The sequence below is a fragment of the Callospermophilus lateralis genome, chromosome 3 (genome assembly GCF_048772815.1).
Source record: "Callospermophilus lateralis isolate mCalLat2 chromosome 3, mCalLat2.hap1, whole genome shotgun sequence".
Classification (NCBI taxonomy): domain Eukaryota; kingdom Metazoa; phylum Chordata; class Mammalia; order Rodentia; family Sciuridae; genus Callospermophilus; species Callospermophilus lateralis.
This window is the reverse complement of record NC_135307.1, coordinates 194,791,767-194,816,385: the sequence shown is the minus strand read 5'-3', so window position 1 is coordinate 194,816,385 and position 24,619 is coordinate 194,791,767. Positions and strand designations below refer to the sequence as shown.

Genomic DNA, 24,619 nt, shown 5'->3' with positions numbered 1-24,619 from the left:
CTGAGAATTAAACCTAGGGCCTATTACATGCTAAGCAAGCACTCTACTACTAAGCCACATCCCCAGCCATCTACCATTAACACTTCCAACTTGTCTAAAATGAAGCTCATGATTTGATGTGGCTCTCCCTTCCAGTGGTCCGTGTTTTAATAGATGGCCCCACCCTCATTCTGTTGCAAAAGCCCCAATCTGAGGGTTCCCCCACCCCCTGTGCCACTTCACTTTCCCGCCTCATCTTCCACATGAAATCTATTAATTTTTACCCCCCCACTCTCATCTTTCTACTTCTAAATCCACTATCCCCACCCTAGTCCAAACTCAGATGGACTCTGGCAATAGCCTCTCAGTGGCTTCACTACATCTGCAATGACCATTCTCCCATGTCCTCCACCACACAATCAGAAAGCTTGCCTCAGGATGCGCATCTTTCCTCTCACCCTGTGAAAGACCTTCAGTAGCTTCCTACTGTTTGTGCAGGGTCTCAGGTTTTGTCCTTGCTCTCTCCGGCTCCCACATGGGAAGTGGAAGAAGACTGTCATTCCCATGTAATGACCTTGTCTTAGGATAGGGGGTAGAATTCATTTATGGCTATTAAGACAGTAATATTGATAGCTGTCCCTTTCCTAGAAATGTTAACCTATCACATGTAGAAATTTTAATCTTCATAGCCTCTCAGGAGATGGACAGTGATAACTTTCAAACACAGGTGATGACAAAGCTTACCATGACATTCTATATGCTTATCAGGAATTTAAGTACCAAAAAAAAAAAAAAAAAAAGGCCCCTTCGCCTGTGAAAGCCAAGGCCTGGCTGCCTGCTTCCACTGAGTCAAGATGTGCCTTCTATAGCTCTATGTGGGTTGTGATGGGTGTTGCCACTAAATCTGCCTCAAATCAGTGAAGCCCCAAAAGAAGTAATAACGGGGTGTGGCTCCCCACTCTGACAAGGTCTTCTGGCCACACCTGGGGCCTATTGGGTGTGTCTGACTCCTACCATGAACTTGAGTCTAGAGGTCTATGAATATTCAGATAGCAAAAGACTCGTGCTTAAGTGCTGCTCCTGACCTCTCTTCACAGCTCATGTTCCTTATCACCTTTGTGATGAGAAGTATAAGCCAACAAACCTTTGTTTAATCATAAAACTTCTGCATTGAAGTAAAACTAATTTAACTAGGACCACAGCCCAGGAAGGGGAGGCAGCCCTTAATTCTGGTCAAATTCTAAAGTTTTCCAGCCTTACTCCAGGCCATGTTGTGTGAACCTGAGTGGTATTTTTTAGCCCCTGTGCTTCCTCACCATGTCCTCCCCACTAGGACTTTTACACAGGCTGTTGGGTCTCTGCACACTGCTTTCAACGCCCTCCCGCTTCACCAGTTAACCTCTCACTTTAAAACAAGTTCAAGCTTTACCCCCTCAAGGGCCCTTTTCCCTCCACTGTGGGAACCTCCCTGTGGAGGCAGGTAAGGTGCTGGTGACTACTCCATGCTGCTCTGTAGGCTGTGGCTTTATTGGGGGCGATTATCTGATGACTTCTTGCCTTCCCACCGGACTGTCAGCCCTACAGCAGGTAGTCTATTCTTTGTTGCCTCCCCAGCACTTCGTGCAGCACCTGGCCCATGCAGACATTTGAGTAAATTTGTTCAACAAATAGATGAAAGCACAAGAAGCAGCAGCTTCTATTGTTACTGCTATAATGGGCGCAAAGCTGAAAAGGCATAATTGAAAGTATGACTTCTATACAGAAGAAAGCCTTTTAATGTAATAGCTTAACACACAGTTCAACAAATTCAGTCAGTTCAAATTAACTTCAACATATTACAAAGAACTAAGAAACCTGGTGGGGCCACCACTTTGGGGAGGGGGGTGGGGAGGCAAATTGCTGCCCAGAATGGAAGGATACTGACCTCAAGGAGGCCCCTCTCCCCATCCCAAGAGTTGTGGCCATAACCATCGGGCTCTTGCAATAGCTTAGGTACCTCCATGCAGAAGGCAACAGCACAGAGTCAAGGGCAGAGCCATCTAGGGATCACAGCTCTGCCTTCTCACCAGAGCAGGGCCTGGAAAAAAGGCACTGGGGCTGACACAGAATTCTGTGCCCAAGACAGGGTGGGGACAGCAGCTGCAGCACTGGAGAACCAGCTCAACAGGCCGCTTTGGTTGTAGGTGGGCCAGGGATTTTAGCTTCTCCCCCACCTCTACCCAGGAGCTCAGTTCAGATTAACTGCAGAGAGGTGAGGTCTGATGCAGCTACAAAGGCAGCATTCAATCTGCAGCACACTTGGGGCAGGGACAAAGTCAAGTGCTTTGCTGTTGAGGACTGCTTGTCTGATATGCTAACTGAGGCAGCAGGGTGGGAACAGGGCTCTAGCTTCACACTCAGCTCTAGCAAGGACCTTTGTGGTGAAACCATGTCTGTGCTTGACTATGCTGGCTTAACTTGAACAAGCAAAGCCTCTCAAAGGTGGAGGCCACTGCTGTCAGAGGGGCTCAGGAGGGTATTTCAAAGCTCCCTGTGGGGCATGCTAGGTTTCGGGGGTGGTTGCAGGGGAGGACACCCCTGGCTTCTCTGGGAAGGGCAGACAAAAGGTTCCTGCTGCCCTTTAAGGTTTTATTTCAGTTTCTGGTTAACTTCCTGCCGTAACTTCTGTGCAGGGCCATTCCTGGGCTCAATTTGTAGGAGGCTGCTGATGTCTGCAAGGCTGGATTTATAGTCCTAATGGGGAAGAAGAAAAGTGTGGGGAAGGGACCTGGATGAGGTGAAATTCAAATGGATGGGGACAGCTGCTGAGGCAACAGTGTCTTAAAACCCAGCCTCTAACTGCCCTGAGCGACCCTGGACCTTGGAAGAGAAGAAACTTGGCAGGAACCCACTTACCTCACCTGTACCCTGAATGAATAATGGCATAAACCCCTGCAGCTATGTTGGTTCCTTGGGCAGGCCCTTTTACCTTGAGTGACTTGTAGGCTTGAGCCCGTCTATACAGTGCTTTCACGTTCTTGCCGTCCAGCTTGAGGGCTTCTGTGCAGTCCTTCACGGCCTCCTTGTCCTGATTCAGGACCAGATGACAGAGTGCTCTGAGGGGAAAGACCATCGCAGAGGTTTAGTCACTTCTGTGGGTCCCTGTAAGCCAGGAGGTAGGTGAGGAGTGACCTCTGGATTGTTGAACCTACTCTGTGCTGACTGTAGCTTCTTCAATCCTACACCCTTTTTACAGATAAAAAAACAAAAAAGCTTTTACAGCTGGCTCAGAGGGGGTGAAGAGAGTTGCCCAAGGTGCCACTGCTACTAAGGGCCAGACCCAGTTCAAACCAAGTGAATCTGAACAACTCCAGACTCTATCTGGTTCTGTTACTGTGTCTGCTCCACTCTCCTCAATCAGGGAAAAGTCAAGTCAGCCTGAAACCTTACCCTTTACAGATTAAAAATATTTACTGTTTGAGAAAACACAAATATTAATTTCAATAATAAGCTGACATGTAAGTAGTGAATATAATGAGATGGTGAATATAAGATGGCTAATAAAGTAAATATAACAAAATACTGTAGGATATGGATGGTAGGTATATGGGTGTTCAGTATTTTTCCCTGACAAACTCTAGAATCATCATGAATTAAAAAAGCAGGAACAACCAAACAGGAAAAACTTGGGCTGAGGATACAGCTTAGTAATAGGATGATTGACTAGCATGTACAAGGCTCTGGGTCTACCCCTAGCATTGCAAAAAACAAAAACCTAAACCCCACCCTACCCCCCCCCCCGAAAAAGGAAAAAATCTAGTATTTTGGTGGTTTCATAGAATATATAAAATTAAAGAAAAACCTTCCTGTAGCAATTTAAAGACAGGTGTAAGCCAGGTATGGTGGTGCATGCTAGTAATCCCAGTGGCTTAGGAGGCTAAGGCATGCAGATCTCAAGTTCCAAGCCAGCCTCCGCAGCTTAGCAAGGTCCTAAGCAACTTTGCAAAACCCTGTCTCAAAATAAAAAATGGGCTGAGGATGTGGCTCAGTGGTGCCCCTGGGTTCAATTCCTGGTACCAAATAAAATAAAAAATAAATAAATATAGGTACTAATTTACTGGCACTCTTCTTATTGAGAGGAGGCTGTGTTTGTGAATCTGTTCTCTCCCCTTGAATTCAGGCAGGTTCTGTGACTGCGCTGACCACGAGGAGGGAAGAGAAAGGGATATGATGCAACTTTCAAGGCCAGGTCATAAAGGCCTTGTTGGTTCTGCCTTGGGTCTCTGAGAACACGTACTCATGAAGACTTGAGCTGCCATGTCAGCAGCTAACTACTCTGAGGCCACCAAGCTATGCGAAGGCCAAGCCAGCGAATAGGGAAAAGCCGCCATGAGAGACAAAAAGGTGCCAGCTTGCTCTAGGAATCCTTTTTTTTAGCCACTGAGCCATCTCCTACCTCTTTTGATTTTCAGACACAGTCTCACTGTGTTGGAATAGAACCCAGAGCCTTATACATGCTAGTCAGTGTTGCTAGGCCCTGCTAAGTTGCTGAGGCTCAGCCTCCCAAGTTGCTGGGACTACAGGCATGCACTACCATGCCCAGCACTTGCTGTAGCAATTCTGTCCCCTAGCCACATATTATTCCAGTGGGTGGCACACATGTAATGACTCTAAGCCCCAACTACCATCTTGCTGACCCTGAATGAAAGACCCCAAATGAGAACCAAGTGAATCTGAACAACTGAATTCCCCATACTACTAAAGAAATGGGTTGTTATAAATTATTAAGTTTTAGAATAGTAGTCCCTGATTTAAACTTTGAACACAGAGCAATTCTAGGGAAACTTAGGTTTTCTCCCAATGGGCTCTGGCAATTTAAAATATTAACCAAGTTTTGGGAAAGTGGAAGAATCAAAGCATATAAACATTATGTACTGTATAGTGACTTCAGAATATAAATATTAAGATGAATGTAATTATATATGACATCTAAAAAATGTACTTAAGATGATAAAAGTGGCTTTGGTCTATAAAACAAAGACCTTTAATTTTTGGAAAGTAGTATGATTTTGTATCCAGTTAAAAGGGGTTAAATCACAAAGGAGTCTGGAATATAACATGAATTGAGTAAAAAGGAACATAAGTTTAGGATCACAAAGATCTGGCTTGCGGCTGGCAGTGTGGCTAGCATATGCACAAAACCCTGGGTTCTATCCCCAACACTGAAAAAAAAAAAAACAAGACCTGTGCTGCCACGTATAAGCTATTTACCCTTATACTCATTAATTCATCTTTCTTAGCCAATCTGGGTAAAATGAGACTATGACATAAACCAAACTACTGTTTTGAATACTAAATAATTCTCATAGGGAAGGGTCATTCCATATAGCAAGTTATAGATGCTGGGTACCAAGTGACGGTGTGCATTCAAGTCTCATTAGCACAAAGAGTAAGCGGAGGACTAGGCACTGTTCCACACAGATGCATATGCATGAGTGGGCCATTACAACTGCATCCAGGATGTGCTAAGCTTTCAGTCACAATGGATTAAAATTCAGTTTTGTAATTAGTCCTCTAAGTTTATAAATTCAATGCAGTCACAACCAAAAACCGTTCAACAAAACAGTTTTTGGAATTTGTCAACATGATCCTAACGATTAGCTGGAACAACAACAGGTGTAGGAGAACAGCCAGGGATACCTCAATTAAGAATAATGGGGAAGGGGCTGGGGATGCAGCTCAGTGAAAGAGTGCTTGCCTGGCATGTGTGAGGCACTATATATAAATAAACAAAATAAAGGCATGCTATCCATCTGCAGCTACCAAAAAAAAAAAAAAAATGATGCGGCAAAGATCAGCTTTACAAGACATTGAAAAGCAAGAGCAATTAAAACAGTGTGGCACAGATACATTTGCCTAGAGAATGGTACTTAAGCCAGACTTAGCGGTGCATGCCTATAATCCCAGTAATTTGGGAGGCTGAACTAGGAAGGAAGATCATAAGTTCAAGGCTGAGGCAATTTAGCAAGATGAGACCCAGTCTCAAAAAATTAAAAGAGGTGGTGGGGCTGGGGATGTGGCTCAGGCGGTAGTGCGCTTGCCTGGCATGCATGCAGCCTGGGTTCGATCCTCAGCACCACATACAAACAAAGATGTTGTGTCCGCCGAAAACTAAAATATAAATATTAAAAAATTCTCTCTCTCTTTAAAAAAAAAAAAAAAAAAAAAAATTAAAAGAGGTGGGGATGTCATTCAGTGGTGTTCAATTCCCAATAACAAACAAAAAACAGTAAGCAAAACAAAGTACTATCCCAGATATTTCCACAAATATGAAGTAAATGGGCTACAGGCTTCCTTTTTAAGTTAGCCTGGCAAATTAAGGCACCCCTGGTCCAGAGAGTAAAGTCACAGGGTTCAAAATCCCACAGTCCAAGCTTTGTCTTTTCAACTCTTTTGGCAACAAAACCACCAGACCTGGAACTGATATGAGACTACTTAGTTTCTGCCATTCCATGTGAATATGGAATTTTCATATTTCACTGAAGAAAAACTAATAATTTCAGTAAGCTGCCCCATTCCCTCCTGGGTTTTACATAATTCAGTATATGGACTGTATTACCTTACTAAAATCTAAAACACATTTTTTTCCAAGAGTTTTGAATAAGGAATAGTAAACCTGCATCAGATTAAAGATAAGTGAACACAAGAGTGATAAGTACATGTTGGTAGGAAAGGAGACACAGATTTGTAACATTTTATAATCAATATTTGGATCAGATACAGTCCTTGATGACTGTCAAGTTTCTGACAGAATATTAACAGATCTCACTGGAGCCAGATTCCAATTCTGGCATCACTGTTTATGGGCCGCCTGAGCTAAGCAAAGCCCTTCCTTCTGAGCTTTGGTTTTCTCAACTCCAAAACAGGAAGACCTCCTATCACCTCTATCTGTACCTCCAAGCACTACTGTAAAGCAGTGAGTCCCATACAATAAAGGTATGATATTCTGGCTCCAAGGCCCTCACTGCTAGTGGTCACTGATAGCAGCTCCTCCCAAAGAACCTTCCACCCACAAAATCTAATCTCTGGCTGAACTGTGACCCTCCTATTCCCAGGCCAGGCAATCATTATTCTACTCCCTGGGCTCTGGACCAGTTCTCTGATAGAAACTGCCAATATTTTTGGGTCTTGGAGAAGTCATGGGGTAAGGGAACAAGAGGAGGGTGGTGGAGAGGCAAAGACTCATTTTGAAGTTGTTTTCAGTAAGCACATGGCTTTTACTTTACTGTATGCTTACTTGGGGTAATTAATGAAAATTTTGGGGAGGGGGTCTAACATGTGTGAGGCACTATATATAAATAAACAGCTACTCTTTGATATCCCTTAGTTTCTACTTCTATGAGAGGGCAAATGCCACTAGCAATGCCTAGCTCACAGTGCTTGTAACTGATATGAACATGTTTTGAGTTGTAACATATGACTAAACGCTAGGGACTGAAGAACCTACCACAGTTGGAGAGAAGACTATGGAACAAATCATCCAATGTTCTGAAATCCCCCAGGCCAGCAGCTGTGTAGAAGATACCTGTTGCTGTACGTGGTAGATTCCAGGTTACTAAACAAGAGGCTTTCATTGTACTTCTCAATAGCTTTCTTATGGTTGCCCTTCTTTACAAGCTCATTGCCTTCTTCCTTCAGAACTCTGGCTCTCTCCACATCCCCAGCAGAAGGCACTAGATACAAATTCAGAAGAGGAAAAAACCATAGAGCAGGTGCCAAATGAGATCAATGAGATCTCTTCAGTATCATCTCTTCAAAGTTGTCTATAATCCTCTCTCCCCCAGAGACTGCCTACACCATTGCAGATCCTCCTTCCTGATTAACGGTTTCTGAGAATTTAACACTTTTCATTCAGAAAAGGTTGGAGACTCCTGTTATAAACATATTAATACATACACATGATAAAAAAAAAACAACCCAGGTTCTAGTCTTGGTACTGCCACTTGGTACTTGGAATCCATCTTGTGTGACCACTGAACTTTTGGACTTCAATTTCCTTACCAACACATGTAGAAGAATAAGTATTAATAAACAGGCATCTAGTGAAGAAAGCCTATAAAGTTTAAGGCCAGCCTCAACAACTTAGCAAGAATCTGTCTTAAAAATTTCAAAAAAGGGCTAGTGATGTAGTTCAGTGTTAGAGTGCCCCTAGCTTCAATCCCCAGTACTGTAAAAAGGCTGTAGTTTCTGTATTTTCAGAAAAGTGGTGAAGACCAGGCACTTCCTGTTTTGGTTTAACCTGTGAGTATTCTCCCTCACCTTACACATTCATCTCTGCTCCAACCTTCAAGAGCAGATAACAAAGTTAAAACCCAAAGCTGCTAATGCTGGTGTGGTCAAGCCCCTTTACTGCTTGGCTCTAGTTAATTGTTCTGGCCTCTGTTCTAAATCACTTGCTTCTTTAATCTTTAAAAACTGCCTGTAAAAACAATATTTATGGGCTGGAGTTGTAGCTCAGTGGTAAAGTGCTTGCCTTGTATGAGTGAGGTGTGGGGTTCAATCCTCAGCACCATATAAAAATAAATAAATAAAGGTATTGTGCCCATCTACAATATTTGTAACAAGGGCAAGATTATAGGAACAAATCAATTCTGGAACTCATCCCCCTGCTTAAGAAACAGAACACACTAGGATCTTTAAGGTCCTGTAGGCCCTTCCCCAACTCAACCCACTCCTGGAGGAAACTATTATCCCCATTCTGTGCTTTCTCTGGTTTTGTTTTTAAAGTATAGTTTACCTATATACAATAAACCATTTGTTGTTTACTTTGATTCTGAACTTCATAAATCTATGTATATGATTTGGTTTTCTTTTTCCCCTCTCAGCATTATATTCCTAAGATAATTTGTGTTGATTCATGAAGTTGTAGTTCATTCACTTTCATGGCTGCAATATCACGCAGATCTGTCCATTCTCTTAACTGTAGAGATGTGAGTTGTTTCCAGTTTTGTTTTTACTATTACATTCACTCTGCTATGATCATTTCTGTCCTTGTTATGTGTGCACGAGTTCCTCTAGAAGTAAACCAATGGGCTGCAACACATGCACAGCTCCAGGTATTCCTGGGCCCTGCAATACACCCCTTACTTCAATCATAACTCATTCCTACTGTTCACTTTGTGCACTTTTACTTTCCACTGCCTCTGCCAAGAATTCTGCTCCCTTCTAACCTCACCTCATTTTTCCAGGTCCAGCTGAAACGATCACCCCCATCACCATCTCCTTTCCCCGATTCCAGCAAGCACTCGTAAGCCAGTTCTTAAAACAAATTTTCTGAACACTAAAGACTTGTATTTTAAAATGTTCTGCTTAAGTGTCTCAGGTCCTCAACAGACCAAGAAATTCCTGAGAGCCACGGCTACCTCTGTCTTCTGTATCACACTGCTTAACACAAAACAAATCATAGGTGCTCTGAATTCATCTAGTTATTAGCACCCTACATTTTTACTCCAGAGAAGAGTGGGGAAAACTTACTAGGCTCCCACAAACCAGAATGAATGCTACCCATGGCCTGGAAAAAGAAATAATTTCTGCCCTCCCATAATAACTAAAGGTCACATGACAGGGCTTTAGCCTTGCTCCTTTTTGCACCTAGCTTGCTGGGCTAATTCCTTTGGTTTCCTGTAAGAGCTTTCCTGTGGAAAGTCTCCTGTTTGTGGCTACCTAGATTTCTGGCTTTTTTACTCATCCTTCTCCAGGATTCATACAGTGCATCCTCCTCTAGTTATGGAAGTAGCACAGATAGCTTGGGGCTGAACTAATCACAAAAATCTCATCCTCTGGCCTATGATCAATTAGAACAGGGGGTGGCGGGGAGAGAGAGACAAACACACACAGACAGACACGGATAGACAATGCCTGACCAAGAGATTTTGGGGGAAATGTTCTTTTACTAGTGAATTATGGACACAAGGGACTTTCTTTCTTCCTCTAGGTCATGAGGCATGGTGCATAGCTGAAAGCTAGGAACTGGTACAGCTACTTTATCACTAGGAGGGGAGCCTGTCTGAAGTCAAAGCTGATAAACAACATAGAAGAGAACAAAGAGAAGTACTGAGAATTGAAGTCAAAGAGTCTGGTAATGGTCTTGCATGGTGCCTGTAATCCAATGACTTGGGAGGCTGAGGCAGAAGGTCTGCAAGTTTAAGTCCAGCCTCAGATACTCAGTAAGAACCTGTCTCAAAATTAAAAATACAAAGGGCTGTGGATGTAGCTAGTGGTAAAGCACCCCTGGGTTTAATCTCTAGTACTGGGTGTGGAGGAAGTAGTGAATTGCTGTGGCAAACCTCTCCTGAGCTTTTCAGCTATATGAGCCAATAAATTCATTTCACTGTTTTAATATTCTTGTAATCAAAAACATCCTCAGTGATACATCTCAATGCTGCCAGAGGACGGGAGCCAATTCTATATGCCCATGTGCCAGGCTGTAGCCTGGCCCGCCCCACAGTTTCATCCTTAAGGCTATGAGGTAGCTGCATTGCCACCTCACAGCACAACTCAGGAGATGATATTTAAGAAGTTGAGACTTTTTCATTTTGTTTTGTTTTAAACTTTGTTTACAAGATTATTTTTTATAACCCAGCTAAACAAGGCCAATTTTTATAAAACTACTCTAAAGAAAGGGTCTAAGACTCTCTGGACAGGAGATGGTCACAGCTTACCTCTGCTCTTTGTAGTTTCTTTGGATTTGTTTTTGGTTGACTCTTTGTTTTCTGAAGGCAAAGAATTCCACCTCTTCTGGGCTGAGACAGGCACCACAGGGATAGAGGGCAGCTTCAGGCGCCATTCAGGCCCAAGTGAATCCATGAGAGCTCTGGTCATTCTGGAAGGGAAGGCAGGATTGCAGAGAGGTTTTCAGCCAGTTCAAGAAGATAGTCCTCCTTTTGCACACCCAAGGGAAGTAGGCCCTTTCAGAAAAGCCAGTTATGATCCTCTCCCTGGTCTGAACCATTTGTTTATATCCTCTGACACACCGCTGAAGAGGACAGGAGTCTGCCACCTACAGACACCTTATCAGATCAGCCTCTGTAACACTCCTTCCCTTGCGTTTGGCGGCACTATGTTAAAGCGGTGATCTGTTGCTTGTTGAGGATACTTAAGCTCTGTCCCCAAAACATTATACACTCCCCAAGGAAAGATTCTGTTTTATGTTTTCTCAAAGAATCTAGTACAAAGGCATGCAAGCACCTGACAATGCTCAGAGATTTTTCTAAAATGCATTTTTTTTTTTTTTAATGGTGCTGGGGATTGAACCCAGGGATTTATGCATGTGAGGCAAGCACTCTACCAACTGAGCTATATCCCCAGCCCTAAAATGCAAATCTTAAGTCATTCTCCAACTTTAAAACTTCTCAGGGTTCCCATTTCCCTAAGTTAACATGGCACCCCCTTTTCCACTTTTATTGTGTACCATATTCCCTCCTAATCCTTATGTTTATTTTTTCTTTACCTGGAACAATTTCTCCCATTTTCCATTCCCACCTTCTAGGTCCAGCTAAGTCCTACTTATTAGGCTCTCAGCTTAACATGCTACTCTATGACCATGTCCATTTTGTTAACTGATCTCTAGCACCTAGCACATCACCTGGCACCCACTAAGGTCTAATAAGTATGTGATGAATAGTCATATACTTCTGTTCTTAAGGCATGTTCCTGGGTTACAAGGATAAAAATCACACAGACTGATCTTACTACAAATTAATGATCTCCAACGAGGTTACAAAGCTGTTTTCCTGATTAACTTAGCTATATAAAATCTCTTAAGCTGTTTTCTAACCTTTCTCTTTTTTCAAAGTAAACTTTCTCATACCCCAAATATAAACCTACCTGCCAGGGACTCAATCCTTCCTCTCTCTCCTGTCACAATAGAGGAGACAACAGTGACTATCCCTCCAGATGGGATGGACCCCATCTCCTGCCTCTCAAGCAGCATCTCCCTTGCCTTTATCTGCATTCTTTCTCTCTACTGATTCTAACTGTCTGCATTTAGGTTCCTTTAAGTCTTTGTTCACTAAATAAAATCCTCCTATCCATCTACCATCCCAGCTATACCCCCCTGCTTTCTTTCACGTCAGATTTTCTGCACTCTCTGCCATCTGGCTTCTGACCCCACTGAATGGCATCCACCAGCATCACTAGTGACTCTACCTTTAGCCGACTCAAGCTTCTTGGAATACCGGACATTAATGACATCTCCATCCCTTCTTAAAATACTCCTTCACTGTGGCAATTAAATGCCCCACATTTTCTTCCACTTCTCTTCGCAAGTCCCCCAATGCTGGAGTTTTTCAAAGTTCCATCTTCTTCCCACTACATACTGGCTGTGGTGTTATTTTTTTTTTTCCTCCCACATCTTCAACCTCTGTGTTGATCACCCTCAAATTTCTATGTCTTGCCTACTTTTCTCTTTTGTTCCAAACCAACGTAAACAGCCTTCCTTACATCACGGTTACCTCCATGGCAACAGGCCAACAACCTAGATGTTCTCTGCTGTTCTTCCCTTCTCACCACCCCCACTTGCTAAGACTATTAAGATCCTAAGTGTCCTCTGTTGTGCCACTCTTCTCTCTACTATCTCTCCATTCTCCTGGACTGCTGCATGCTCCCTTCCTACTTTGTTCCTTCATGTCATCACTCAACAATAAGCTTTTCTACAAAACACAAATCTGTTCATGTTGCTTCATGGCTAAAAACCTTCTTAAGATGCCTCACTCACTCAGGATTAAGTCCCAGCCCCATGCACCAGGCCCTGTGTGATCTGGCCTCACTAACTCATCCCAAGATGAATTTCCCATCTACCGTACCATGCGGAGTGGACATTTTACAATTCCTGTAATATGTTGGGCTCATTCACCCTTGTACATGCTGCCCTTCTGCCTTGCTGACCCTCTACTCCAGATCTCTTCTGTCAGTCTTTGCTCACCTACCCTGAAAAGCCTTCTCTGGCCTCCTTCCTCCTAGTTGGTGAGAGGCCTCCTTTCTGTCCTAAGAACCCTCTGTGCTGCCTCCTACTGTGTGACTTAGCACAATGTACTGAGGGTGCCTATTACTGATGTCTTCTTGAGACCAGCAGCCCTAGGAGGATAGGAAAAGTTAAGTCTTGGTCAGCACCCCAGATTCTAGTGTGAAGTCTGATATTTTGTTGAGTGATAGAAATTAAAAGGAGGCAAACAGAAAACACAGGATGCTGACAAAAGTCAAGCAAGAAATAAAACACTTAACGTGTACTAGGAAGTCAAGGGTTTGCTATTTTTTTGGTTTTCTAGCAGCCCTCATAGGAGAAACATCATCAGTTATACAAATGAGGGTATTTATGAGATAAAAACCAAACATGGCTCAGGAGACCAGGAAGACATTTCACCTGAGGAGCTTCATGGAGGGGTCATAATACAATATTGTAAACTACATCCACAAACAAAATCCCTACAGGCTGAGTCCTGGTTGCATATGCTTGCGCCTTACTTTTCCAGTTAGAGTTAGCACTCTGAGGACAAATGGGATCCAAATCTCTTTTTTTACTTCCCCTCATGGAACCTGGCACAATACCTTAAAGAGTTCAATAAGCGTTACTGTGTGAATGAACTTGCACATCCAGACAAAAATCAGTCAATCTCAATGATTCTGACTCCTTAAATACCTGCTAAAACAACAGCAGATTCTCCTTCTACATTTCATATAACCCACATGCTCCTAAGGAAATTTCTAAGTATAGTCAGACCTTGCCCAGAAGACAACTGAAGCAATGGCCAAAAGCCAATCAAGGAGGACAGGAAATTCCCATGGAGAAATCCTACAGTGAATGTGAATCACCTGTTGATGCCTTCCAGGGCTGACGCCACACTGTTATCAATTTGCAGTACAGTCTTGTAGTCGACATAGGCCAGAGGATACTTCTCTAGGGCCTCATAGGCAGATGCTCGCCGCAGCAGAGGCTTCATGCTGAAGGGAACCAAGGCCAGTGCGCTAGAACAGGAGGCAAAAATATCATCTGCCTGATGTACTACCAGGGCTCTCGAACAGATCTTTCAGTCAGGGTCATCTGCAGCACTCAGTGTACTGAAGGTAATTCTAGGGCAAGAGACACTGCAAAGAATGCTTAACCGTAAATAAAGACTTTTAATGCTGGATTGAAGTAAGGAGGGGAAGAGGGCAAAAATCAATACTGTGAAATTTGTGTGCATGTATGTCAATTTTCATAGCTTCAATCCCCCCCAAAACTAAGAACTAAAGATTTGCAGCTTTCATGCTAACATGTTTCTAGACTGTGGCCTAGTGGTAATACCAAAAGGCTCTGCAGTCAGCTGGGATGGTATTTGGATTCCACCTCTGCCACTATGTAATCCTAGGCAAATCACTATTTCTCCAACTCTCTGCAACTCAGTTCTGGACTGAGAAGGATGATAAACACCAGAGTGATCTGGGCACTCAAAGAGGAAAACCACCACAGACCCTAGGAGCATGCTCATGTCTCTGCTCCTGTCTACTATCCCTGCACAAATCTAAGCCAATGTCACAGGATATCAGATCTGAGAACACATTTAGCTATGTGCTATTGTAGCTATGATGAAATAAAGCACTATTAGACTGGCCTGGAGAGGAAGAGGTAGGAAAAATTGTTCAATATCTTTTTACAACTGTTCACTGATAAAGACCCATTTCCTTCTCTCTCCTTGGTTCTTTATAAACAATCTGTTAACCTGTATTCTATCTATCTTTCTTTTCTTCCCTCTCACCTACACCCATCCCAGAAAATCACCTGGACAAGCATAGGTCTGCAACCTTACCTCTCCCCAGATATCAAGTCTCATAAAGGCTGCAAAGCCTATGTCCAGCTGCCCACCCTACTTCTTTTTGAGCAGAAGAGCTGACTCCAAAGACACAAGTCAGGTGCCACAAGGATGGAGCCTCTCATTCTCAGTGGCCAGGTGTCACTTAGTGACACTTCCAAATAACTTGTCACAGATGTGACTGGTGGAATCCTTTTGAAGAAGAAAATAAGCCAGATACGCCTGACCTCCTCTTCCAAAACCCTCAGGCATCCCAGTGTTATCCTGGGCCACTTACGAAGTGCAATCTTTGATGCAGTCTGTGCAGTTTCCATCCTTTAAGTGGCATGCTGCTCGGTTGGAGTACAGAACACTCTCTTCTTCAGGGTCTGAAGAACCTACCCAGGTGGAGGCAGGAACAGAAAGAATATCATCAGAAATGGATGTCTCTGGACACTGGGATTCATTTCATACCTGGGCTCTCTAGGCTTTGGGAAAGGCAGCAGAGATGACTATAACCTGATCAGGCTTGTCTGCCAGATGGAACAGCATGTCTGACATTTTTACATAACAGTGGGGACCCAGAGCTTTATGCCATTCACAGGGAACCAACTAGCTCCTCCTTCATTCATTCTAGTACTGAACTTGATTACTAGGTGAAAGATAAATATGAAACAGCTGGTTCCTGCTTCAAAAAATAATAAAAAAAAAAAAGCTGTAACTACTTGAGGATGTGTATCTTAACTTATTATAGAAAGCATGTGAACCCAATAGAAGGGGGGAAAAAAGGAAAAGAACAATATGAGAAATGCCCGATAAGCAGATTAACCAAAGAAGTGTAAGGAATATATCACCAGAGAAACTTCACATTATATACAACCACAAGAATGGGATCTAATTAGAATAAGTTATACTCTATGTATGTATAATATGTCAAAATACACTCTACTGTTATATATATCCAGAAAGAAAATTAAAAAAAAAAAAAGTTGTAGGGGACATGAAAGCAGTTTTACCTGGTCAAGTCAGAGAGGACTTTGCCTGGTAAGTGAAAACTAAGTTGGGAATGCCAGGACTTCAGAGAACTCAATCAGGAGGACTCAAGTTACCCATCAGGGAGAGCATTACAAGTCATTTCTCTAATGGCAGTCCTACCCATAAGCACACAGAAGATCATGTCCCTTCCCATGGCTACAATGATTTCCACATTTAAATATAATTTTCAAACCCTTCATACCCACTAGCGTGGGCCATAATTAAACAAACAGACAACAACAAAAACCCAGAAAACAAGCTGGGCATGGTGGTACACGCCTGTAATCCCAGCAGCTTGGGAGGCTGAGGCAGGAGGATCTCTAGTTCAAAGCCAGCCTCAGCAAAAGTGAGGTGCTAAACAACTCAGTGAGACCCTGTCTCTAAATAAAATACAAAACAGGGCTGGGGATGGTCGAGTTCAATCCCTGGTCCCCCTCATCACCTCCAAAAACCCAAGAAAAACAGTGAAAATAATGGTTGCCTCAGTAACTCCACTTCTAGATATATATCCAGAAGGAGAGAAAACAGACTCCTTTAAAAATTTTGAAACATTCAGAAAATCATTTAAAATACTCATATCTACTGCTTTATTTAGCAAAATTATGGTTCCAACCTTTTTATTTTTGAGATGGCTAATGCTCTACCCATCCTCATCCTTATCCCTGTGCTCTCTCCCCCAGAGGCTGGCACGATTCTGAAGCTGGTATCTAAATTTTCTAGTATTACTTACTTTTATTATGTTTTCATAGTTAAGATACAATATTGTTTTGTGTCCACTGAAGCATTCCCTAAGTGGTATTTTATAGCCTCTCCTCCTGAAACTTATTTCTTTCACTAAGAATCACAATACTATGTTAGTACCTGAATTTTTCACTCAATGCCAACAATAACAAACATAATTAATAGCCAATTTTTTTTTTGAGAGAGAATTTTAATATTTATTTTTTAGTTATTGTTGGACACAACATCTTTGTTTGTACGTGGTGCTGAGGATCGAACCTGGGCCACACGCATGCCAGGCGAGCGTGCTACCGCTTGAGCCACATCCCCTGCCCCAATAGCCAATTTTTTTCTGCTTTACTTTGGCAGGCCTGAGACAGACAGTACAGGAATGTTATGGTTTAGATATGTGATGTCCCCTAAAAGCTCATGGGTGAGACAATGCAAGGTGGTTTAAGGGTGAAATGAGTGGGTAATGAGAATCCTAACCCAATCAGTGCATTAATCCCCTGGTAGGGATTAACTGGACGGTAACTGTAGGTAGATAGGGTGTAGCAGGAGGTGGTAGGTCCCTGGGGGCATGCCTTTGGGGTCTGTATTTTGTCCATGGGGAATAGAACTCTCTCTGCTTCCTGGTAATATATTCCCAGTTGCCTTTCTCTGCCTCACACTTCTGCCATGATGTTCTAGCTCATCCCAGGCTCTGAGCAATGGAGTTGGCCATCTATGGACTGAAACCTCTGAAATCATGAGCCCCCACATAAACTTTCCCACCTAAAATTATTCTTGTCAGATTTATTAGTTACAACAGCAAAAAAGTTGACTAAAACAAAGGATAAGTAAAATACATCCTGTACTTAAGGAGCAAGTACAAACACTTAAAACCTGTAATCCATCTCAAGTTACTCAGAAATAGCTTGGTGTGCTGGAAAGTGCATGAGAACCTAAAATCCAGGACTGGGAGGAGTGATAGAGAGCTTGCCTAGCATGTGTGGCCCGAGCCTCTCCCCCCACTTCTCCCCCACACTTACAGCTGAGAAGAAACCACAATCCAGCTGTGACCCTGTGCAAGTCATTCAACCCCTCAGATCTTGTGTGCTCACCTACCACATAAAGATATCACTTTACAGATTTGCTGCAAGGGTTCATTGTGTTAGGGTGCTCCCCGAGCTTCTTTCAGAATCAAGAAAATATCAGAAAAATGAAGGCAATTATCCACAAATTACTTAGAAAATTAGTAGCAGGATCAGAATCAAACTTTGGTACCTGCTAAGTCTAAACTCCAGGCTAGCTAGGGTGTTATGGTGGGAAGGGGGCAGAAATATCAATATCTCAGATTCCTTAGCAAATTCCTCAAGTGAGGATGACATGAGGAAATGGGCCTAAAAGCTTCCAGAAAAAAAAGGGGGGGTTAAATAACTTGAAATTGTTGAAAGTTTCAACAAAATGTGAAATTTTGGAAGAAGTCTAGCTAAATGACTAAACATTTGGACTTAGCAATCAGACAGATTCATATTCAAATCCTGGCTCTGACACGTCCTCACTGTGTAACCCTAGGGTAGGCAATTTAATTTTTCTGGATTCTTCATCTATGGGTGTCTTATCCATAGGGTCATAAAAAAGATAAACAAGATAATGTTTATTATGTTGAGCACACAGTAAAGAATTCAATAAATGCTGGCTGAGAAAACGAGAAAAAGACAGGCAAAAGGAAATAGGTACTAAAAAGTCATTTACAGAGAATCCATCCAGGGCTGTCCTCAAAAATCAAAGCTTTAACAAATGGGGACTCCTGAATAAGATACTCTGGAGAAGCTGCTTTGTGCAAAGGTCTGTTATGAACTGGAGGCCGAGAGAAGGGAATATGCTACTCCTCTGTTTAAAACTCTCCGATAGCTTTCCAGCAGGGAATAAAACCAAACCCAAACTCCTAAGGATTAAAACAGCTTTACAACAAGGTTCTGCCTACCTCATGTCTTTCTTATTCCCTCCAGAGGCTCACTATACTTTAACTCTGAACACACCTTGCTTATTTTCTCTCGGGGCCTTTCTAATAGCCGTTTTCCTCCCCCTGGAATGTTCAGCACCCTAAACTTTGTGTGCTGGGCTTCTTATTCAGATATCACTTCAAGTATCTCTTCTTCAGAGTTGTCCTTGACAACTAAAGGAGTGCTTCAGTCAACTCTATCCATCAATTCCTCATGTCTTCTTTATGTTCCTGGGCAGCTCTAAAATCACCAGGGAGGAAAGAGGCTGGGCCATAAAGCTTACTGCTTCAGAAACATTTGGAGTCAATCAGTTGGGAAAATAGTTTGTATTCAAAGCGAGATCCGAAGGAAGACAGAGCAAACTTAACTGTTTCAAAGGTTTTATCTCTGAAAATCCTGAAGATGGGCAGAATTTTTAAAGGAGAAAAGGCAGGGAAGTGACAAAAGACAAGAATTGTACGTATGTAGATTTAGTCAGTCTCCCCTAGACATCATCTTTAATGCCTTTCAGCTTTGGATGGGAGTCCGCAGCCTCCACTCTCATCAGGTGAAGGCTATTCCCAATTTCAGATGGAGGAGGCAGATTCAGTCTCTTTCATTCATAGCCCTCATTATCTCAGATGTCTCGTTTATTTCTTTAGTAGCTTAAGACCCCCTACCTCAATAACCCATCTTTAATATAACAAATGCTCAACAAATATTCACTGAAAAATCAACAGCTGAGGGGTAAGCGGTTTCAGTTATATCCTCAGGGATCAGAATGAGGCCGGAAAACTTAAGCTGAGAATCAAGAAGGCAGTTCAAGAGCAGGTGGAAAGGAAGGGCCAAGGAAGGTTCTCGTCGAATGCCAAAGTCGGGAAGGGACCGGGAACTAACGGGAGGGCCCGGGGGGCCGGTCCGCCGCGGAGAGAGCCAGCCCCAGAAACACCGAATACAGTGAGGCCGGGTGCTGGTGGGGACTGGAGAAAGCGGGCCCGGAGGAGGAACCGGGGGGCGGGTTCATACCTCGCACCTGCAGCAACCGCAGCGCGCGGCAGTAGAGCGCGGAGGCCTCGGCGTACTGGCCGTTGCGGAAGCTCTGGTTGCCGGCAGCGCGGAGCCCCTCCACAGAGTCTGGGAGTTTTGGGGCCATCCCGGAGCCGGGCGGGCACACGAGGGCCGCCTCGGTTTCCCCCTGAGTGATGCGAAACGGCGTCCGGGCGGAAGCACCGGCTGCGACTATTTAGGTCCGGTAGGAAACCCGGCCACGAGGGGGCGCGGCCTTCGCCAACCCGAGACCCGTAGCGCCCCGCCCTCTGCGCGTGCTCAGTTTGGAACCTCTGTCTGCTTCGCGAGGTGGCTGGAGATTCCCCAACTGGCAGCTGGGGAATTGGGCGCTCTGGATGAGGCCAATAAGGAGGATGTCTGCTCTCAGGGCGCTTACGTTATGGAGTGGCGTGACAAGCAATTAAATCATGAGCAAGTGAAGACGCTAATTTCATAATGCGATTAGTGCTCTTTAGGATAATGCCATACAAAGTGACCACGTGGGCGCTATTTTAGATGCGGGGCAAGGGAAGGCATCTCTAGGCGAGTAATAATTAGGTTGAGATCTGAGAAGACTTAGGGAATGCTGTTCCAAAGGGGGAGCAAGTGCAACAGCCCTAAGGCTAGAAAGAACCTCGCACCTCATACACTGTAGATACTGATTTAGTAAATAAATGCACAGATCGAGGGATGAAGACTTGGAACTGAAAGTGCCTAAGTTTATACTTCAAGCCTCATCTAATGTCCCTCTCTGTCCTACTTGATTTTTGTAAAAAAAAAAAAAAAAAAATCTCTTTGCTACCGGCACACACTAAGTTCTTTCTCTTACTCCTAGCCTTCTGGAATTCCTTTCCAAACACTTCTACCTAATCCTGAATCAATTTAGAATTTCCAACTCAAACATCATCTTCCATTCCTGCCCTGCCCCATGTCACTCCTCAGCCATTGGTCCTTAGGTTTATCCTTATTTTATCATTTATCAGTCCCTGAGTGCCAGTATAGTTTTCTTCAAACACTGAGGTCTTTGAAGGCAGGAATAGGACCTCTTCATTTTTGTCTAAGACTTAATAGGATCTGGCACCTAGCATGAATGTCTCTTGGCAAAATTCACATATTTAAATCCTTTCTAACCCCTAGGGTGGTGGTATTAGGAGGTATTAGACCCTTTGGAAGGTAATTAGATTGTGGAGGCATAGCCATCATGAATAACATCAGTGTCTTAGAGGCCTCCTAGCCACTTCTATCACATGAGGATACAGCAAAAAAGGAGTCATCTATGAACCAGAAAGAGGTCCCTTACCAGACACTGCATTAACTGGTGCTTTGAACTTGGGTTTCTAGCTTCCAGAAATGTGAGAAATAAATTTATCATTTACAAGCTTCTCATTTATGGTATTTTGTTAACAGTAGCCCAAACAGAGCAAGACAACCTGAGTTGAGAGTTATTCAGAATTGTAAATTGAAAAGTTATGATGATATTTACACTTTCATCCCCCAAATTGTTTTCAGCCTTTTAATTGTTTTGTTTTTTGGTATTGCGGATTGGACCAGAGGTGCACTACCACAGAGCTACATCCCATCTCCAGTCATTTTAAAAAATATTTTTATTTTTTAAAATTTTTTTAGTTGTAGATGAACACAATACCTTTATTTATTTATTTTTTATTGTGGTGCTGGGGTTCGAACCCAGTTGTCTCATGTGTGATAGGGAAGTGCTCTACCACTGAGTCACAACCCCAGCCACAAAACATTTTTATTTTGGAGAGTCTCACTAAGGGTCTCACTAAGTTGTTGAGGGTCTCACTGAGTTGTTGAGGCTGGCTTTGAATTTGTGATCTTCCTATCTCTGCCTCCTGAGTAGCTGGAATTGCTACTCAGTACCACACTGGGCAGCCTCATGGTTTTGAATCAACATATAAAAGTATCGGCTGAACCTGGATTGTGCAAATAAAGACATATCCTAATTCTAACACATTTTTACTTGGCAATATTCTCTCAATCAAGGAAGGCAGAGATAACTGTTTAAAGAAACTACCAGTTAATAGTGGGGAAAAGTGTTTAAATGAAACAAATTCTACAAATAATTGTCCAATAACACCTGTATATATTAGCCCACTAAGACTAGTAAAGCTGCATACATAATGTGGCCTTGATGAAATGGTTAACTCTGAGTTGAAAATCTGTCAGCTGCCACTGTAATCCCATCGACTTGGGAGGCCAAGGCAGGAAGGTCACAAGTTTGAGGATACCCTGGGCAATTTAGGGAGATTTTGTCTCAAACTAAAAAGGATTCGAGATGTAATTAGTGGTACCCCCCCCACTTCAATCCCCAGTATGGGAGGGGAAGTCATCTGCTAAAAAGTCGCAACCCAAAGATATGTCAGCTGATAAATAAAAAAGACACGCAAAAATATATGCAATGGAATAAACCTACTGTGCTTGGCTGAGGTTTGTTATTTAGATTTAAATAAAATTTAAAATTCGTTTTTTTCATTCACATTAATCAGATAAGACTAGTGGCTACCATTTTGGACAGCACATATACAGAACATTTTCATTGCTGCAGAAATATTTACTGGGCACTACTGGGCTGAATCTGTGGAAAGAGGCCATCACGTCAGTCCATCACAGAAAAATCCTAGGAAGAGAACAGAGGAGGGATGTTTTCCATTGTGTATCAGCTGAGACTAGAGTTCAACTAGTGAATAAGTAGAAGACCGTAAATAGCTCCAAGGATACTTGGAGCAGCGACTCTCCAAAATGTGTAGAACTTGGCCTGTTAGGAACCTACAGTTTTGCTGGGTGTGGCAGCCCAGCCTGTAATCCCAGCTACTTGGAAGGCTGAGGCAGGAGGGTCACAAGTAGGAGACAGCCTGGGCAATTTTGCGAGACCCTCTCTCAGAAGAACTGAGGATGTAGCTCAACGGTAGAGGACCCCTGGGTCCAGTACCGTTACCCCGCTCAAAAAAAAAAAAAAAAAAAAATCAACAGTCCTTATGGAGTCTGTGCTTCGCTAGAAACCGCAGTATCTGCTTCTAAAATGGGGGAAACTCTGAAGCAGAGATGGGTTCCCAGCCCGGGGAATCCACGGAGACTTCAGCGAAGCGCGACGCACCCACACTGCTGCCTCCACACACCCGGGTCCACTGAGCACTCCGCCGCTAGGAGTCTCCGCGGCTCACCCGGGCCAGCACCACGTGACGCACTCCCGCACCACGTGATCCAGAAGCAATTCCCCGCGGCTCCGCCCAGCCCGCGAGCCTCACGCCGCTTCCGGTAGAGGCAGAAAGCGGAAGTGTGGGAGGGTCTGCGGGGCGGGCTCGGGGAGGTCCGGGGGAGGATGGAGCAGTGAGCGGGGCTGGGCCGCTGCCGGCAGCGCCATGGAGACCGTGCAGCTGAGGAACCCGCCGCGCCGGTGAGGGGCCACTGGATGAGAGGACGGGCTTGGGGCGAGAGCGGGAAAGGCGGGAACTGGCTGAGGGGGGACACCTGTGAGGGAGCCCCGGCAGAGGGGAGGACCTGCGCCAGGCGACTTGGCTGATGGGGCACCTGCCGAGGGAGGGGGACGTCTGGCGGGTGAAGGTCCCACAAAGCTGCTGAGCTCGTTCAACGCGGGGCTGGTTTGAGGAGGCGCTCGCGTTGGGGGTCCTGTCCTGAGGAACGTGGCGGCAAGTTGGGCAGACACCTGCCGAGGCCCGGGGCCCCGGGGCAAGGCTCTCGCCCAGGGAGCGCCGAGGCTGGGGGTTGCCGAGGCTGGCTGAGAGCCGGCGAGGGGCGTGTAAGTGACGCGGGGGAAAAGCGATGGACGTTTTAAGGGTCCTCAGTGCCACCTGAGGGGGGCGTGCAGTCGGGGGAAGGCGTTGCGCGGAAGAGCAGTGCCGCGGAGGCCGAAATTGCGCGAAAACAAGGTCGAGGTTCTAGCCGCCGAGAAGTTGATGGAGGACAGCATTTAGGAGGGTGTTCTTGGTGGTGTGCCCACTGAGGGATGCTGGTGGCATCTTTTACTGATGCCCGGAGTGCCTTCCTACTTTCCTCCACACCCTTCTCAGCCCCTCAAAACCCAACTTTGGGAGGTAGGTAAGGAAATAAGATCTTTTCAGGCTGGGCAAGCTGGGGTCCCCTGAGTTAAGACACATGGACCCGGCGACCATTAGTTCCAGATCCCAGTGGTACCCGGAATAGTTTTGGGTTAAGATCAGGGAGGTTGGTTGATCTTGGAAAGTCTGAACTCCGGGGTTGGTTGTAGTTGTATCGTGGATTCCTGCTGTGGACTCCCGGGTCTTCTTGCCACCCGGCCACATTTGGAGAAAAGGAGGGAGCACACACTGAGGTGCAGTGTCATTAAGTTCTGTATCACGGAGAAGACTTCTGACTTCCTGCAGCAGAAAGAGCACCAAAGTAGGAAGTGTTGAGTGTGTGGGAGTGCCAGCCAGCAGAGGTGCAGGGAAGGGATGGACAGCCTGGGCAGCACTATTGGGGGGTTGTTTGAAGTGCACAAACATTGCAGAAGGCAAATAGCTTATTGGGACGGGCTCATGATTCACCAAGCATAGTGTGTCAAGACTGTAATCACCGTAATCATTACACCCATAGACACTTACAGGGTGTCAGGCGCTGTTCTTCAGTGTCTCCTTGTTGAACCGTGTGAAACTTCGATTTGACCCTTGTGAACCGTAAAAATGGTGGTTTCATAAGGTTCAATTTACTAACTCACTGGATTCTCACAACAGCCGAAATAGGTGGATATCCCTATGTCTGTATTTTACAGATGGTGGAACTGGGGCACGGAGAGGCTTGTGATTTGCTGGAGTAGAAAGAGGCAGAGTTAAGATTTTAATGACCAGGTGGTCTGGTCCAAAGTCCCGGTTCTTAACTGTCTCACTGTTTTGCCTTTCTGGAAATACCTGGTTTCACAGTTATTGTGTATGTTAGAGTATATTTGATATAGCATAGCATCATAATGATCCAATTACACTGTTTTTTTTTTTTTTTTCCCCTTGAAATACATTTACTCTTTCTCCTTGGTTTCTTTCTCCAAGGCCTTCATTTAATTAAAAAGAAGATTAG

The 24,619-nt window shown here is 44.2% G+C and overlaps 2 protein-coding genes across 2 annotated transcripts in view; one reads left to right on the top strand and one right to left on the bottom strand.

Annotated features, from left to right (window-relative positions):
- Nucleotides 1-291: 291 nt before the first annotated feature.
- Tomm34 (translocase of outer mitochondrial membrane 34) lies at nt 292-19,758 on the bottom strand. Its single transcript, XM_076852052.2, has 7 exons — nt 19,532-19,758; nt 15,082-15,181; nt 13,828-13,980; nt 10,680-10,840; nt 7,544-7,691; nt 2,948-3,074; nt 292-2,712 (listed from the first exon to the last, which is right to left on the bottom strand). Exons 1-7 carry the CDS (start codon nt 19,656-19,658, stop codon nt 2,608-2,610), a joined length of 921 nt encoding a protein of 306 aa, XP_076708167.1. The 5' UTR covers nt 19,659-19,758; the 3' UTR covers nt 292-2,607.
- Nucleotides 19,759-22,889: 3,131 nt separating this feature from the next.
- Stk4 (serine/threonine kinase 4) overlaps nt 22,890-24,619 on the top strand; it is a 97,269-nt gene continuing 95,539 nt past the window's right edge. Inside the window, exon 1 of the mRNA XM_076852050.2 lies at nt 22,890-22,967. Coding sequence (XP_076708165.1) covers nt 22,933-22,967 — 35 coding nt within the window. The 5' untranslated portion in view covers nt 22,890-22,932. The remainder of the gene's footprint in view (nt 22,968-24,619) is intronic.

Coding starts and splice junctions, on each gene's coding strand:
- Tomm34 (XM_076852052.2), bottom strand. CDS start 19,658: ATGGCCCCAAAACTCCCAGACTCTGTGGAGGGGCTCCGCGCTGCCGGC. Junction 3,075..7,543: donor TCTACCACGTACAGCAACAG/GTATCTTCTACA, acceptor CTTTCCCCTCAG/AGCACTCTGTCATCTGGTCC. Junction 2,713..2,947: donor AAGCCTACAAGTCACTCAAG/GTAAAAGGGCCT, acceptor CTTCCCCATTAG/GACTATAAATCCAGCCTTGC.